This window comes from Pteronotus mesoamericanus, unplaced genomic scaffold, assembly GCF_021234165.1.
Source record: "Pteronotus mesoamericanus isolate MK-2021 breed Mesoamerican mustached bat unplaced genomic scaffold, CSHL_Meso_final contig_94, whole genome shotgun sequence".
Classification (NCBI taxonomy): Eukaryota; Metazoa; Chordata; class Mammalia; order Chiroptera; family Mormoopidae; genus Pteronotus; species Pteronotus mesoamericanus.
Window position 1 is genome coordinate 30,447,868 of NW_026555285.1, and position 16,793 is coordinate 30,464,660.

The 16,793-nt window shown below is 40.8% G+C and overlaps 1 protein-coding gene across 4 annotated transcripts in view; it reads left to right on the forward strand.

The window, feature by feature from the left end:
- Positions 1 to 15,332, forward strand: part of LMO7 (LIM domain 7) — a 205,716-nt gene extending 190,384 nt beyond the window's left edge. For 3 of the 4 annotated variants that reach the window (XM_054586443.1, XM_054586444.1, XM_054586445.1), the window contains 9 exons: positions 514 to 606; positions 995 to 1,353; positions 2,202 to 2,267; positions 4,071 to 4,123; positions 6,478 to 6,691; positions 9,497 to 9,778; positions 11,898 to 12,006; positions 13,134 to 13,236; positions 14,582 to 15,332. In XM_054586443.1, the coding sequence (XP_054442418.1) occupies positions 514 to 606; positions 995 to 1,353; positions 2,202 to 2,267; positions 4,071 to 4,123; positions 6,478 to 6,691; positions 9,497 to 9,778; positions 11,898 to 12,006; positions 13,134 to 13,236; positions 14,582 to 14,604 (1,302 nt within the window). In that variant the 3' untranslated portion in view covers positions 14,605 to 15,332. The remainder of the gene's footprint in view (positions 1 to 513; positions 607 to 994; positions 1,354 to 2,201; positions 2,268 to 4,070; positions 4,124 to 6,477; positions 6,692 to 9,496; positions 9,779 to 11,897; positions 12,007 to 13,133; positions 13,237 to 14,581) is intronic. The other variant, XM_054586446.1, reaches the window with a different exon arrangement.
- Positions 15,333 to 16,793: the final 1,461 nt, after the last annotated feature.

Here is a 16,793-nt window from a genome sequence, read left to right on the forward strand (position 1 = left end):
ATGGTCCATATTGTTGCAAATAGCAGTATTTTATCCTTTCTTAGGACTGACTAGTATTTCATCCTATGTATGTCCAACATCATCTTGACCCAGTCAACTATCAAAGGACATTTAGGATGTTTCCATGTCTTGGCCATCATGTGTAATGCTGCAATGAACACAGGATTTTCTTGTGAGTGAGGGATGTTGCATAGGCTTTGTGAGAACTCACCACCCCGTGAACTCTGTGCTCAGTCTATGGCAGAGAAATTCAGTCCCCCTTACTGTAGCTACAGTAAGCTACAGTTACAGCCATGGTAGAGGGTGCATTTGGGTTCAATTCCAAGTGTCTACTGTTCCCAGTGCCTGAATTTTAATTAAACATAAGCCGTTTTCTACTTTGGGGACTGAAATCTGATTGGTTAAAATACCTCTGTCTTTAAAGTTTGAGGTGAAAGGTAGGGCTAGCAAAAATGATCATGGAAAAAGATTAACAAAGTAATTAATTAATTAATATGCTGTCATTTCTTCTAGGAAAAATATCAGCGTGAGCAGGAGAAACTAAGGGAAGAGTGGCAAAGGGCTAAGCAGGAGGCTGAGCGAGAGAATTACAAGTTCTTGAATGAGGTAGGGTTGCAACATGTTCTTCCTTCTCTGTCTCCTTGGGGAAATCAGCTGAGAAATGGAAGGTGATACATTTCACTCGACTTTTGTCACAGGCTCACCTGTGTAGCTCTTTGAAAAACACAATGAGCTCTGATTTGTTAGAATTTTGCTTTGATGTTTCAATATGTCTCCTAGTTTCTCTACTGCGTAATTAAATTATTGTATCAACAGACCTAAATGCATCTTCTAAGTTACATCTCCATCACCCACATGTGTCTTTGTTAGTGACAAAACTTAACATCATTTCAAACAGAATCCTCTACAGTATCTTCTAAAACTGCATGTAGACACATCTTTATGAAATTATAGAAATGCACATTTTTTTTTTCTTCTTTTCCTGCTCATGTAGGAGCTGATGGTCCTGAACTCAAACAGCATATTTCTGACCTCACGGGAGCCCGCTGTGTCGGCCTTGGGAGCCACCTGGGGCGAAGGGTCCAAGTCTCCGGACCGGGAAGGATCCCGAGCAGGAGAAGAGGAGAGGAGACCGTGGCAAGAGGAAAGTGTGCTTGAGGACCAAAGGAAGAAGCTGCAGGAACACCTGAGTCTGGAGAAAGAGAGAGAACTGAAGGAGCAGCAGGATCGGGAAGAGCAGGAGAAGCAGCGGCGCCAGGCGGAGGCCGAGGAGCAGAAGCGCCGCGCGGAGGAACAGATGCGGCAGGCGGAGAGGGAGCGGGAAACGTCGGTCAAAATATACCAGTACAAAAGGTCCGCGCCTGGCTTGGCTGTATCCATTCCCCAGTTCAAAGATCCCTACTCGCTTTTCCTGCTCCCCAGCCTCCACTCTCTGCCCCGATGGACGCCAGCAGCCACAGTGAACCCTTCGCATTGTAAAGAGGATTCTGTCGCCTACCTTTCGGGCTCCGGTTCTCCCGGCTTCCCCTCACATTAGAATACCTTCGAAAGTGCTCCCCGGGGCCTTCCAGGGCTTGTGCGAATGGTCTTGGCCCCTGGGTCTACCTGGCTTCCTCTGACGTCCCCTCGCTTGGTTTATTAAGGCTGCACTGTTCTGCTTTTCCTTTCTTGAAAAGGCACAATATAGTCTGCCCCTGGGTTTTTGCATTTTCTAGGTCTTGGACCTGGAGAAATGTTCCCTCACGTATTTGTTGTCTTACTCATTATAAGTCTCTGATTACATGTCACCTTCTGAGACGGCCCAGAGCACCACATCTAAAAGACCCGCTCTTCCCTGCCCCTTCCCTCCGTGCGCCCTTCCTTGTTTTACATTATGCATTTATTTGCTTGTCCGTTGGCCTGCATGCCCCTCTACAACGTAAGTATTATGAGGCCAATAAGTTTGTTTTGTTTCGCTAGGACACTCCTGGATCATAGCAGACATAAGAGCATATACTTGTGGGATGGATTGCAAATGTCTGGTAGCAGTAGTAGGTCTGTCTTCTGCAGTGGCTGATTGAAATGTTTCTGGGTGTTTAGTTTTCAACCAAGAGACCATTCTCATAAAGATGCTAGAATAACATCATTTTAAAAATCTATTTCCTAAGCAGAGGGAAAGCATCAAAGTCTTTAATTTGATACAAACTTTTTCCATCTTTTAGGCCCGTTGATTCCTATGATGTACCAAAGGGAGAGGAAGAATCATCAGGTTTGCTTCCTAGTGACAGGTGTGTGCAACATTTAATTGTGATTTGGTTGGAGTAATTGGCTTCAAATGAATTTTTGAGGGCTTGCCTAGGTGTTTTTTAGAACTGTTATGGCTCTTGATCTTTTCATATGATGAAAAGAGATCTTGCTGTTTTATATTTAAAACTATCCCTCAACTTAGTAACAATTTATGATTTTATGGGTCAGCACTTTGGGCTGAATTCAGTTGGCCTTTCTTTTAGTTGACTGGGCTTATCATGTGTCTACAATCAGTTTATTAGGAAAATTTTGGGGAGCAGGTTGGCTGTCAGTTGGGGCATGAGAGCTACTGGTTTGTGTATCTTCAACGTGAAGCAAACCAGTGCAGTCTTACCTACGTGGTGGAGGGGGAGAGAAAAGAGAGAGAATAAAAGAGAGGAAGCATTTACCTTAACATTTATTTTAGAGAGGTTATAAGCCATGGCGTAAGCTTACCTGAAATGAAGTGATATGTGGACATCTGAAATGAGAATTGTGGCCTTTCTCTTAGTTTGATTAGAACCACTGGTTAGTTTTAGGGAATGCAGAAAGTATTTCAGATAACAGAAAAGTTCTATATACCTCTTAAAATTTCCTGAAACATTAAATTTAATGCTTTTAAGTAATTTAAAAAATTCCTTGCGCTTTTGAAATTACTAAGGACTTCTAGACAGAGTAAAAATATCTAGTGTATGACCATTAATTTGTGTGTTCAGAGCTGAAATTTCTTCTTTAGGAAGCCTGCCTTCCCGATAAGGAAAGACTCACCTACGTAAGCCTTCAGGGTGACTGAGCAGAGCTCAGAGTAGGCAGGGGAAAGGAAAGGAGTGTACAGGTAATGGTGGGCGCTGGTAGTCAAGCTAGAGAAAACCTCCAGTGATGAATGACCTCATTTATAATGAGTGTTTCTGGGTATCTGTAGATTATTAAAACGTATATCTCTCCCTTTTTAAGTTATAGATTTATTTATATATTTAAATAAGCTTTAATTATATAGCTCATTACCTTGGGAAAATAATTTGCAGAGAAAGGAAACTTAAGGAATGTTGGAAAATATGAAATACTTCCAGGCATTTGTGATACTGCATGCCCTGGAGGGATTAAGGAGTGTGGCTGAACATCTAGTCCTAAGAGCATTTTCTTCTATGTTAATGCGAATGAAACCATTCATGAATGTTGCTAACAGTTGTTACATTATTATTAGGTATTATGCAGTGTTAAATATTGTATACATGCACATATAGGTTACAGTGCATATACATATGTGATACATACATATGTACAGAAATGTGTATCATTATTCATTTTTGTTACTGTTATTTGAAGTTCCTGTGCCTAGTAGAATGAGAATGAGGTCAGCGTGTGTTGCTGTACAGATCTAAATTTTACCGTTACAAAGTCAGGGATTTTCAGGAGTTGTCTGTGCCCATGCGCTCCAGGGTCTCTTTGGAAGGCTAGAGAACTCTGGGTAAGTTCTGTTTCAGACTGGAGCAGAATGTATACCTGCAAGAGAGGCAGAGGTTATAATTGGGTCAAATCATAAGCTTGCTCATCAGGCAAGATGGGGAAGATTTTCACATCGATATATTTCTAGCATCAAGCTCTTCTCTCTTCTAGAGGTGTCACTGTTTTCTGCTAGTTTGTGCAACATGAAAAAATTCCTTCGTATGAAAATAAATATGACTCTCAACAGACATAGGAAAGAAATCAGCTTCTTTAAAAAGTAATATTTTTGGTATTCTTCATAAATATGAAAAGGATGCTCTTAATGAATCATATGTAATATACTGTGTTCTGTGTTGTAGGAATAAATCCAGATCCAGTACTGAGCTAGATGGTCACCCCACAAATAAAAATGGTAAATGTGAATTTTTTTCAGACTTGCTTGTTTACACTATCACATGCTATGATCAGTATTTTTAAGGTCACGATATTTCAGATTCATTAAGATTACATAATTGAAATACTGAATATTTTTAGTATTTGTGTTTAAAAACAAAACTATCTTTTGCTTATTTTGGCTTTACTTTATAATGGATGGAGTATGGGGAGATTAAAATGGTTTTAAATAGCTAATGAAATATGTAGAAATTTTGCAAAGGGCTGCTGATATATTTTTGTATAGTAGGTTTCATCTTGCAGCCAAAGAAATGAGACAGAAGAGTTTTCTGCAGAATACTAGGGGACTTGAAAACTGTATCTAAAGTTGAAACTATACATTTAAATGACGAAATGTCAAAAAAATCCAAAATGATAATGGTTTTACTAACTTGGTAAAAACATTTTGGAACCTAATATTGTTTGTATAGAGTGTACTTCTAGAAACACATATAACTGATGTTATATAACTAAGAAAAACAAAACGAAGCAAAAAGCATCATTTTAAGCAAGGTTTGCCTACCAGGCTCTGCATTAGCTGGGTTTTAGTCAGTTACGCAAATGAATGAAGGTCCAGGTGGGGACGGAGGTGCGCTTGGTGAACGTGCCCATCCCAGCGGACGGCCGCTTCCCAGCCCCGGCTCACACATGTTACTGGCATGTGGGAGAATGCAAGCCCATGATTACCAACCGTTTCTGTTATAAAAGAGAGGTAACACAGAAAATCGGGATTTTTCATGTTATCTTTTAAGTACTGACAAAAGAATTTATAAAAGTTTAAACCCCGCCGTGAGCCACACCACATCTGCAGGTTGGAAGCTAGTTTCCCGCTTCTTGTTAAAGCTTGTTAAATTTACAGTTTTTATTAGGTCCTGTGATCAGCCCTTCCCCTTTCATTGTCTGCTCCTTGTTTAACGTTCCTATTTTGCTGTTTTTCCCATTAGGAACTCAGTGACCAAATTGCCCTCTCTCTCACTTCCCAGTTTATCAGGTGCTTTCTGGTCTGGTTCTTCTGGTCTGGTCTTACCTATTTGGTTTTCTGGTTTCTTTTCCCCTCAATTTGCCACTAACCACCATTAAAATAAAGGCTTAAGTACCTCAGTTTGCCATGAAACATTGTTAACCTACATTGGCAATATTCTCTCCTGAGCTTACACAGATGGCCAGTTAGCAAGGGCAAGTATGATTCTTCGAAATAGTCTCGTTAGTATTTGTGGCTCGTGTTATTAATCTGGTTAGAATAGCTGGCTGTGCAACTTATCAAATATCTTGTTGAAAAACTTGGTTATACCAATAAGAGACTTTTAAAATAGAAAGTGTTTCAGTTAAATCTGACCAAATGGATAAGCTGTGTGTACACACAAATACAAACACAGATGTATATAGGAAACCTTGGTGGCCTTATTTATGGCTGACTTGAAGATTAACTAAGGCAGAGACACTATAAATTCTGAAAGAATGACAATAGAAGTGAATCTGGAGAGTGAAAGAAAATAAACCCTTATATGAAATATCCTAATCCAAATTAAGGTGGGAAGGGTACTTCAAAGTTATGGATGTTTTGCCCAAGTCAGAAGTTAATCAGCAAAAAAAAAAAAAAAAAAAAAAAAAATTAGCAAATCCAATGAGACAAAGCCTTGAGGGTAAAACCTGACTTAATTTTCATTAATAAATTCAGCATCCACATTATGGCTTTGTCAGTTTCTTAGAAGAAAAATACAGTTCATAGCATTCCTTAGTTATCATTGGGATTACTTAGCTGTTTTTCAATTTCACAAAAGCCATTTCAGTGATTGAGTAGGCTTTTTTTTCTTCAACGTAGTCTTGACTGAAATTCTATGACTTACACCATGGGGACTTCGAGCCCTACCATCTGGAGATGCGTGCGTTTGTCCTCACTCTCTCCCCGGGGGAGTCTAAGTTTTTTTGGAAGAATAGAACTCCCTGTTCCCTGTGGAGCTTTCTCAGCAAGCATTCAATGAGCATGAGCTTGTTTAATTTAATTTAGGAAGAAGGGAAAAGTGGAAGAGAAAGCTTCTGCATGAGCATTGTGTGACTTAATATTGCTAGAATCAGTGCAGATTGTTTGCTCTTTAGGCAGCCTCCTTGGTTTTCCTGGGTGCGCTGCATGATAGGTGTCTGGGTGTGGAAATGGAATTTCTGGGAAGAGGAGACAGTTAACTTTAAGTTCCCAGGCAGCAGTCTCAGTGAGAATTGATGATATTAGCATATGTGTACAATGTCCCATTTTTTGCTACATCGTATTTGGAGATTTAGCCATTATCCCTTTTTAAATGTGCTAACCCTACAGCTTTTGACATGTTTTTAATTTAGGAAGCAGTAAATATTTAGACCGCGTTGGGGGCAGTAGCTCACTACAGAAGAGCTCCAAGAAGGAGCAAGTTCCATCAGAAGCAGAGTTGGAGAGACAGCAAATCCTTCAGGAAATGAGGAAGAGAACGTCCCTGCACAACGACAACAGCTGGATCCGGCAGCGCAGTTCCAGTGTCAACAAAGAGCCCATTTGTCTGCCTGGGATTATGAGAAGGTGCGAGACGTTTTAGGGATGATTTCCTCTTCTGGGCTGTGAGGCAAATATTTAATTTATAGACATGGTGGCTGCCTGGGGCACAAGTGATGTTATAATTTCTTCTCTTCATCTGAGATTAGTGGCAGAAAAGGAAGCAGAGGCAGCGCCTTTGGGTACCGATTAGGTGGCAGATACGTGTCATTTGCATCATCTACATCATCTGACTTACTCTGGGGAAAGAGTTGTGAGGCAGGGATAGACTCTGTTTTTCCAAATAAAGAAACTGTGGCTCAAGCAGAGAGCACAGGCGGACAAAACCAAATGGCTACTGGTTTGCAAAACTGGGTGTAGAATTCTGCAGTGCGATTCAGGCACTTCGACAATTCATGCCATTCTTGGTGTTTCCTTGGTTGCTGAACTTAAAAACTTAAGCCTCTTTTTGTTTGTTTATAATGAGGGAATGGTTAGACTGGAATCATAATAGTGCTTACAAAGTGTGAAAACCTAATTTTTTAACTTTCTGAAAAATATAGAGATATAAATTAATTAGTGATGAGAGGATGAACATTTTAGAAGATGTGTTGGGTAAACACCTACTGAAGCTACTTTTATGCCGTGTTTCCACAGTTGAGAAACTACGGAAAGTTATTTCCAACACATTACAAAGGGCCAATTATCTCAATGTACAACTGACTTTTGTAAATGAGTAAATAAACCCTGGCAACTTTATAGAAACAGACAATGGATATGAACAGGTAGTTCACAGAAAAATAAACAAAGTCATTAAACATATAAAAGATGAACACTACTCATAAAACAACAATGATATTGCTTGCTTATGGGATTTGTAGAGAGTTAAATGACTGATTAAATCTATTATTGACAATTGTATAAAGAAACAAGAATTTTTTTTTTCCCAATTGGGTAGATAGTTTTCCAGTACTTACAAGAAGTTTTTATCCATATTCTGTGTGCAGTTTAGTGTGTGGCACTTTGTTCTCTGGATATATTTGCTTAAGTATGCAAAACTATATCAAAGAATATATACTTAGATATTATTAAGTACACAATTTTTTAAAAAAGAACATAAACTAATAAGAGTGCCCCTAGTACTCATTAAATAAATAGGGGCACGCTGATGAGGTGGAATATGATACAACTATTAAAGAATTGAAAGTGGCATATCCCTGTCTAATACGCTGCCTCAAAAGTTTGTGGGGTGAAACACTGATCAACCAGACCGCACCGCGCTGAGGGCTGGCCAGGCAGTTCTCCCCACGGTGCTGGCCGGAGCTCGTGGGCAGCCGCAGTTACCCAGAGCCAGGTTGGCAGATTTTTTTGTATGAAGGAACAGATAGTAAGTAACTGACTTTGTAGGCCACATAAGTCTCTGTCAGATTTTCTTTGTTGTTGTTTCATGACTATTTGAAAATATAAAACACTCATTGCTCACGAATTGTACGGTACATACGCTGGCAGTGGGCTGCAGTTTGCTGACCCACGGTGTAAAAGCTGGACTGAGAGCTCAGCTGGAGCGGTTGGCCGGGAGCCTCTGTCTCCCTATGGGGGGCCTCACTGCATAGCTGCTGGGGCTGCCTCTTGACGCAGCGCCTGGGTTCGGAGAGGAAACCTTGCAGAGGCTAAGCCCTGAGGGGAGCTCTAAGATCCTGTGTGTTACGTGGAAGAAAGCAAGTTATGAAAAATATGCATTGTAGGCTAATCCTTTTTGTTTAAGAATGCTAAACACATAATGTATATTACGTATGAATAGAGACATGGCTATGCTTACATACATAAATTTGTATGTATATGTACACATATACACACATATGTGAGAAAAAGTCTAGAAGGGTACACAGTTAATAATTTTTTTTTTCTTCTGAGATTAGGGCTGGGAATTTGTGGTGAGTAAGAGAGGGGAAAACCTTAGTTCTCCTTCAGATACCCTGCTCCACTGCCTCTGTCTTCCTTATCATGATGATGTAGTATGTATATAACTTTAAAAGAAAAAAACACACATTTCAAATTTTGGAATAAGAGGCAACATTTTAAAAGTAATAACAAAATTAACCAGATAGAAAAATACCCTCATAGTTTGGAGTCATTCTTTGTGGACCAGAATTAAGGTAAGCACATAACTTCATTTAAGAGAGATTTCCCAAAAGTTGAGTTTGCATGAGTTTTTGGTGGTAAGTGAATGAGGGCTATGCAGTAGAAATGACCTGGGTTACTTTGGAAGTGAGGGACTTGGGTCTGAGAGCCGGTCCCACCACTGACTAGCTCTTTTTACCGTGGACAAGTTAACTTCTGTGAGATCTAAAAAGATAAATAAATAAATCAACCTAGTGTTGTGAAGATTAAATTCAGTATTTTTGTGATAGTGTTTAGCCTAATACCTGACACAGGTAAATGTCTAAAAGGGGGTGTGTGTGTGTGTGTGTGTGTGTGTGTGTTTTAAAAATGTAGATTGATATGTCTAAATAGTTAAAGATATAAAGGATACATGTTTGTGGTCTCTGTCTTAGTACTTTTTTTAAAAAACATTTTTCTTCGTATTTTCCTTTTCATGTCAGTGTTTGTTCTTTGACACAAACACCAAGTAAATAAAAATAAAAATACATGAAGGTTAATTGAATGTGAAACATCATGATACCTCTGATAAAAAGAAACTTTAGTTTTAAAGGCAATTTTATATGTAATTGAACTTGTTAGATAATATCTGCCTATAAAATACATAAAATTGATATTTTAATGACTGTGGTGTAAAATAGATTTCTAGTTGCACGTGTTAGATAATTGTGATTCATTCTTTCTATGTTTCAGAGGTGAATCTCTAGATAACCTGGAGTCCCCAAGATCCAGTTCATGGAGACAGTCCCCTTGGCTCAGTCAGTCCACAGGAGTCCACGCGTCTTCCTCCGTTCAAGACTTCAGTCGCCCACCGCCCCAGCTGCTGTCCACCGCGAACCGCGCCTACGTGCGGAATCCGTCCTCCAGCATGCCCCCTCCGTCAGCGGGTCCCGTGAAGACCACCGCGGCGCCTTCCCCCACACCACGCAGCCAGGTCCCTTCAGCTGCACCATCGGGCTCCCAGCTACGCAACAGGTGAGGTCCTTGGGGGTCTCCTTTTCTTAGTTTCAGGGGTATTTTTTCACTAAAAATTTTCTCCAAATCTTGTCCAGGCTTTCGAAAGAAAGCCAAGACTTTTTGAGTGTGTCAAATTTGGTGTTCTTTCCTCAGATCAGTTCAGAGGGCTTTTTAATAGCTTTCTAAGAGCATTTATGGACGTCTTGTGAAGCCATTGGGGACCTTTAAAACACCCGCCTTGGGGCCACTGTCTCGTTCGCCGGAGCTGCGGTCCGTGTCTTAGAGACAGAGGCACCTGAATGGTTCTCAACATGGAACCATCAAGATACATGGTAGCTTGTAAATGCATTTGAAATGTATGAGCAAAAACAGTATTATAAAATGGTCGGCTGTTTTAATAAGGCCATACAAACTCATTTCATAGAAACTAAGTGTAAAAGGAAAGCATTATGATTAAGTTCCATTGTCTGTGGAACTTTAACAAGCGGGATAAAAACACAAAGTGAAGTAGTTAGATATTGCCTTTTGGGTTTTTCATTTCCAAAGGCATTGCTTATCTCTTACCTGCTTTGCCAACATTTTGCTCAGACCACATCAGCTGATTCTGTAGGTCGTATGCCGTGGGAACTGGGTAAGTGATAGAGTGGTCGGTCTTGATTTCAGACTTGTCGTCTTTAAAATTTAATCTTCATTGCATTTCTTCCATTACCTTTTAGTCCCCTCATCCCTCTCCACCCCCAGCAGTCCCCCACTGTTGTCTGCGTCCGTGGAGGATTGCTCGGAGAGAAACGCGTGTTGCGTGTTTAGGTCTGGGTGGCTTCTCCACAGGTCAGTGACGCTGCGTGAAGCCACACGCAGCCGCGCTTCTGCTGTTACCTGAAGGGAGTCTTACCAGCATATACTGCTTCTCATGCAAATGAAATACTGAAAAAATAGAAACGCAAAGATTGATAATGGGATTTTTTAAATTTTATACACCAAATGAGGGATTTTGTTAAGAGAGTATATTTTATATCCACCTAAAATGTTATTTGTACTGGGATCTATACAGTGTGTGTCAAGAGTTTGAATTAAGAGAAGACAGGGTGAGGCTTCATGGTATATTTTGGAGGAAGATGAAGGCCGAAGTGGGGGGAGCCAAGCAGAGGAGAGAGAACCTATTTCCTGGGAGCCCCGCCCTCAAGGAACGCGTGGGAAACAGGCCTTGGCCTTTTCTGCTCCGGAAAGGTCTCCTACAGGGGTGTCCAACCTTTTGGTGTCTCTGGGCCACGCTGGAAGAAGGGTTGTGTTGGGCCGCAGGTGAAATATGTTGTGACATGTAATCACGAAAAAAATCTCACAACGTTTTCAGTACATTCACGGTTTTGCTTTGGGCTGCGTACGCAGGCCCCCTGGGCTGCATGCGGCCTGCGGGCCCCAGGTTGGCCGCCCCTCGGAGGGGCGCTGTAGCAGGAGGCCCTCCGTGGCCGGCGCTTTTCAGTGCCGCTGAAGGGCTCTGCTAATTCTGTGGGGTGCAAAGGTACGAAGTGGCTTAGTCCTTCCCATCTGGGAGAGAAGGTGAGACTTGTACCCAAAGGGAAGAAGGAACCCTCCTTATCTTTCCCAGTGGCAGCTGTCAGGCAGTTTCCATTGCGTCCTCAGCCGAGGCAGGCCTGCACACCAGGGGCACAGGCAGGAAAGTGCCGCTCGCTCTGCTTAATTCGAGTGTCGGCTGAATAAGAGGATGGGAAAATAAGGTTGCGAGGGCAGCTTACAAGGCCTCTCAGAGAAGCTGGGCCGCTCTTTTGGGGTTCTGGTGGGTGAGATGACAGGCGTAGAGCTGCGCCTTGGAAGCGGGGGAGACCGCTGCTGAGTACAGAGGGGCTCTAAGGAGGATGGCGTCCGGAAGCGCGGGGTGGACTAACGGCACCGAAATTTGTTCGTTTAGCGAATAGGCATCAAGGGTTTCAGAACCACCAGGGAGACCCTTCAAGGTACAGTATAATCAAAGCATCTCTTGATTGGCTGGTGAAACTTCTCCTCCCACAGATACAGAGACCTTCTTAAATGATTAATGTTAACCCCAGAGTGTGATTTTAAATACTAACCTTGAGCAGCGCAGATGAAAGCCTCCATTCCATTCTTGTTCCACATCTAGGTCAGTCAGTGGGAAGCGCGTGTGCTCCTACTGTAATAACATTCTGGGCAAAGGAGCTGCCATGATCATCGAGTCCCTGGGTCTTTGTTATCATTTGTATTGTTTTAAGGTGAGACCAAGATTAACCGCCTCTGCAGGCCCGCAAAGCTTCGCTTGGAGCGCGCATGGCTTCTGTGGGCGCTGGGTGTGGACGTGCCATTAACGCGCTAGGTGCTGCTCTATTTGTCGGTCTGGGCTGCATTTTGAATTTCAAATTGCTCGCTACTACTTCGTTCTCAAATCTTGAACCTAGTTTCAAAAATTAAATGTAGGAATGCTGGGCACTTCCTATCTCCACTCTGTTAAGATTCTATTAGTAAAATGTACAGTGCATAAATGCTTTCTCCATCACGTGGTCAGAGGCATATTGGAAATGTAATTTGCTAATGTCATTAACAGCATGGGAATGGGATGTGCAATTATGAAAGTGTCCAAAAGCCTAGCTTGGAATAGGGACGCCATGTAAGGAAAAACATTGTAAATATTTTTGCAGTTGCAAGCCTGCTTACACTTGATGGGTTCTTGCACATACAAAAGAACTAAAGCTGTAACTATTTTGTTATAACTGTCTTTAGAGACACATCTAATTGCTTTGTGAACTTGTGTTGGACCAAAGAGTGACTCCAGTTGTTGATGCTGGAGTCCCACTGACCACAGCTTGTTTAAGTTTGCGTATTGCTGGCTTGGGCCGTTCCTATGTATAGCAGAATAAGTCAAAATGATTAGTGTTTGAGCACAGGGAACGAAAATACCTAGCCTTGGGAAAAGCACCATGTGAGAAGACTTGCCACGCTGGCGCAGTGGGGAGCCGGGCGCGTCCCACCCCCGAGCGCAGTGCCAGAACCCCAGTGTTCGCCAGCTTCGCCAGTTCTTTCACGTGGTGCTTTATCCCCTCCCATTCCCCCAAGAGAAGTGAAGACTAGATTTCTTTAAGCCAGTCAGCAAATCATTTTTGCTCTTTGACATATTTAGAATGATCGTCTTGGCTCTTAAAACTGGCTTTATGATTTCTTTAATGTCTCATCTGGCAGGCTTGATTTTAATCCAGTAATTATCTTTTGGCTTTTTTTTTTTTTTTTTTTTTTGCTGAAACATATCTAAGAGCTTAGAAGCTGCACTTTGATCATTTTGTTTTTCCAGGAGTACCCCAAGTTTTCTCAAGCTCACTGATTGTGGATTTTTTTTTTTTCCCTCCAGTGTTCCGCCTGTGAGTGTGACCTCGGAGGCTCTTCCTCAGGAGCCGAAGTCAGAATCAGAAACAACCAACTGTACTGCAACAACTGCTATCTCAGATTCAAATGTAAGAGAGCAAATCAGGGAGAAAATTTCTTGTCTTTTAAGGAAGCCACGTGTGCCCATGCATTTCCCTGAACCTGCAGCCATGCCCCCTTCAAGCTCCCTGCCTTAAAACGCCAGGTTTTAGGATTCTTAGTGTGTCCCGGTTGGAGGTACAGTGACTGGGTCACGGCCTGGGGTTCTAGCCGCCCAAGGGGGTGTTGCGGGGCTGAGGAATTGGAGCGGCACGTGTGCCCTAGAGTCAGGATGGTGTCCTGTGCAGTCTACTCAGAGTCTGGACAAACTGCTAATGACTTGAGGATGTGAACAAACCTAAACAGACAGTTAACATAAATTTTTGGTATAGACTGTAATCTGTTACTTGGCTAAGGATCGTTCCCTCATCATTAGCTGATTTCTATTATTTAACAATGGGCTCTGATTGTGTGATTTAGAATATGATCAACTTCAGAAACTGGTTTTAAAAGGTCATAAAGAATAGTCAGTTTATGCTTTGTTACTATGTAATCATATATCAATATATGCGATATTTTAAAACGGAGAACATTCATTCTGATTATATGGTATTTCCATGTCATTTTTGGGAAAATTGAGTTTTTAAAAAACTTCACATGCTATTTTGTGTCTAATCATGTTTCTGTTTGTGTGTTATGCACCATAGGACAGCATAATTAGCTTGCATATTGTTTATAGCTACATAAAGACAACCATTACTGCTGTTTATATTTTGAACCTCGATGCTGGTAACATGTGTTTCTTCCTTATTGTGAAAGGGTATTACAAGTGGTATCAGCAAAACCTTTTGCTTTTGAACCCAGAGGTATTTATATGGCCCTTTATGTGAAGAGTGCTTTGGAAATGGTTTAAGCCCAGTCAACTCTCTTTTTTTTGTCAGCGGGGTCTGAGCCTTCTTGCCTCAGCGGTCCAGGCCTTCCTGGCCGCTGCCCCTGAAGCCGGAGAGTGTCAAGGCTGGGAGTGTCATGGGGGGAGTGTGTATATGTGTGTGTGCTTTTCTCTCTTCAATCAAACTCCAAAGCCAAATAGAGCTGATTTTTGGAATCGTCATGGAAAAATTGCCCCTGCCTTTTCTCTTCTCCAATACAAATAAAAGAGAGTTGAGTGTAACCTGCTTCTATAGCAGCCGTTAATTTTTACTCCATATTTGCAGACAAAGACTGTTAGTACCCAGAGGCTTGATTTGCCTAGCTTTATCCTAAGTGAGTGACAGGGTGACTCTCTCTACCTCACGGGGCCATTCTCTGAGTGATTGCTTCTATGCATCCCAAGTGGCGTTATTCCAGTGTCTCTGAATCTAAGCACTTTTCTTTCTTCTCTCCTTGCCTGATCAGCTGGACGGCCCACCGCCATGTGATGTAAGCCTCCATACGAAAGCACTGTTGCAGATAGAAGAAGAGTTGGTTGCTGCTGATGTAGATCTATAAATATATGTTGTATGTCTTTTTTCCCCCCTCTCTTTTTAAAAAAAGCATATCTTCCCCCCGACCCTTTTTTTTTTTTTTTTGGCCTCTGTAGATTACATCAGAGCACTACAGTCTTGGTAGAACCTGTATTTTTGTTGTTGTTTATTTATAAGAAGGTAATTATGTGTGGGAGAAAAAGTGCAGTATTTACTTTTCTGAGTTCAGCATCTTAAAAGCACAAGGAAAAAAAAGAGGCTGATGATAATGATCTTGTTTGACTTTCTAGTGGTGTTTGGAAGAGGGTTATTTTATTGTTTTTTTTAAAGGTTCTGAAACATTATTTGAAATTGTTAATATAAATATATAATTGCATTTTCTCTGTTTATTATAATGTATGGTAAATTAATACAGAACCATATAGAAAATTTCACTAGAAAGCACCCCCAAATTCACTTTCTCTGTCTTTCTTTTCAACTATATATTAGGATTTGAAAAAATTAGCTTATGTAAAATTTTATTTGCTTGATGAGAGGAGCTCTATTTTCTTCAAAATTGTCACTGAGCAGTTCCCATTAGAAAGGTGCTGCTTTTCATGAATGAAAAATCCTTATAGTTTGTATACAGGAATTTTCTCCAGAAACTAGCAAGCCTTTCTGTTCCACTGTATTTGTAAATAAAACTGCTGATGCATTTAAGGAGTGAGTGGTTCTTTTGTTTTTTTCTCTGTGTGTTTTTGTGTGTGTTTGCCTTGCAGCCATTTTGGTCATATTTTGGTATGTGGCTTTTCTTGGAACTGTGTTTTATTTAGCATCTTCACTGAGGTATAAATTGACATCACAAACTGCACATATTGAAACTGTGTAACATGACAAGTTTTGACATACGTGTACTCCTCTGAAACAATTGCCACATTCTTGATATTGTTTTTATTGAAAAATTTTAACAAGGAACTTTCTTTTTGTCACAAAGTTGTTTTTGAATGCAGTATGTTTTTCCAGTAAGAGGTAAAGTGAATGGTGAATCGGTGGATCATTTGCATAAAATCTTTTATTCTTTTGCTTCCTCGATGATAAAAGGAAAATATAACAGTAAGTCTACAAAATATATACAGTAAAAATATTTTATCTCTAATGTTTTAGAAGCCTAGAGTGGGACTACAAGAATAAAAACTTAAGTGGGCTTTGAGAAAAACTATAAACTTGCTTGAACCCATTACAATAGCGAACATAGAGTAGATATCTCTAGGGCATGAGAACCATATGGGAATAGGTAGGAATAGATACATGGAGCACTAATGTGGGGCAAAATGAACATTTCAGTTCACTTTTATTTTTGTTTAGCATTCATTATTTCTGATTATTAAAGTTATATGTGTTTGTTGACAAAAATCATCAAATGCCCTAAAGCATAGAGAATATAATTCTGAATTCTACACTCCAAAGACGAGAGCTCTGTGTTTGAACTCATCCCGCATAATTGATCCTGTGTTCTTAGTTCACACTCAATTGTGATTTTTCCATGTTCTTAAAATTATTTCTATTTATCAGCGATTGCATAGTGCTCCATTGTTTGGTGCTATTAATATTTAGTTGATAATTCCTTTACTGTATACACCTCACTTGTTTCTAATATTTAACATTTTATTGTTTTATCAGTTTTTTAAATCCTCACCTGAGGATATATTTATTTTAGAGAGGGAGGAAGGGAAAGAGAGAGAAAGAAACATCGATTGGTTGTCTCCTGTATGCACCCTGACCAAGGATTGAACCCACAACCTAGGTATGTGCCCTGACTGGAAGTTGAAGCTGCACCCTTCTGGTTCATGGGAAGATGCCTCCTGGCATCAATTGAGCCCCCTGGCCAGGGCTATTTAACATTTCAATATATAGAATATAGTTACATACATTATATAGAAACATTTCCAATATAAATTTTATAATGGACTTTTGATCATATCTATTCCTTTGTATTATTGTAATAGATAAGAGATTACTGGTTTGGAAACTATGCATTTTAAGGCTATCATGATACATATTGCCAGCGTGGCTGCCCAGAACTCGCTACCAGTTTAGACGCCCACAGCAGCACGTGGGCTGGCCCACCTCACTCACTCCATGGTCACCGCACTGCGTTTCCCTTG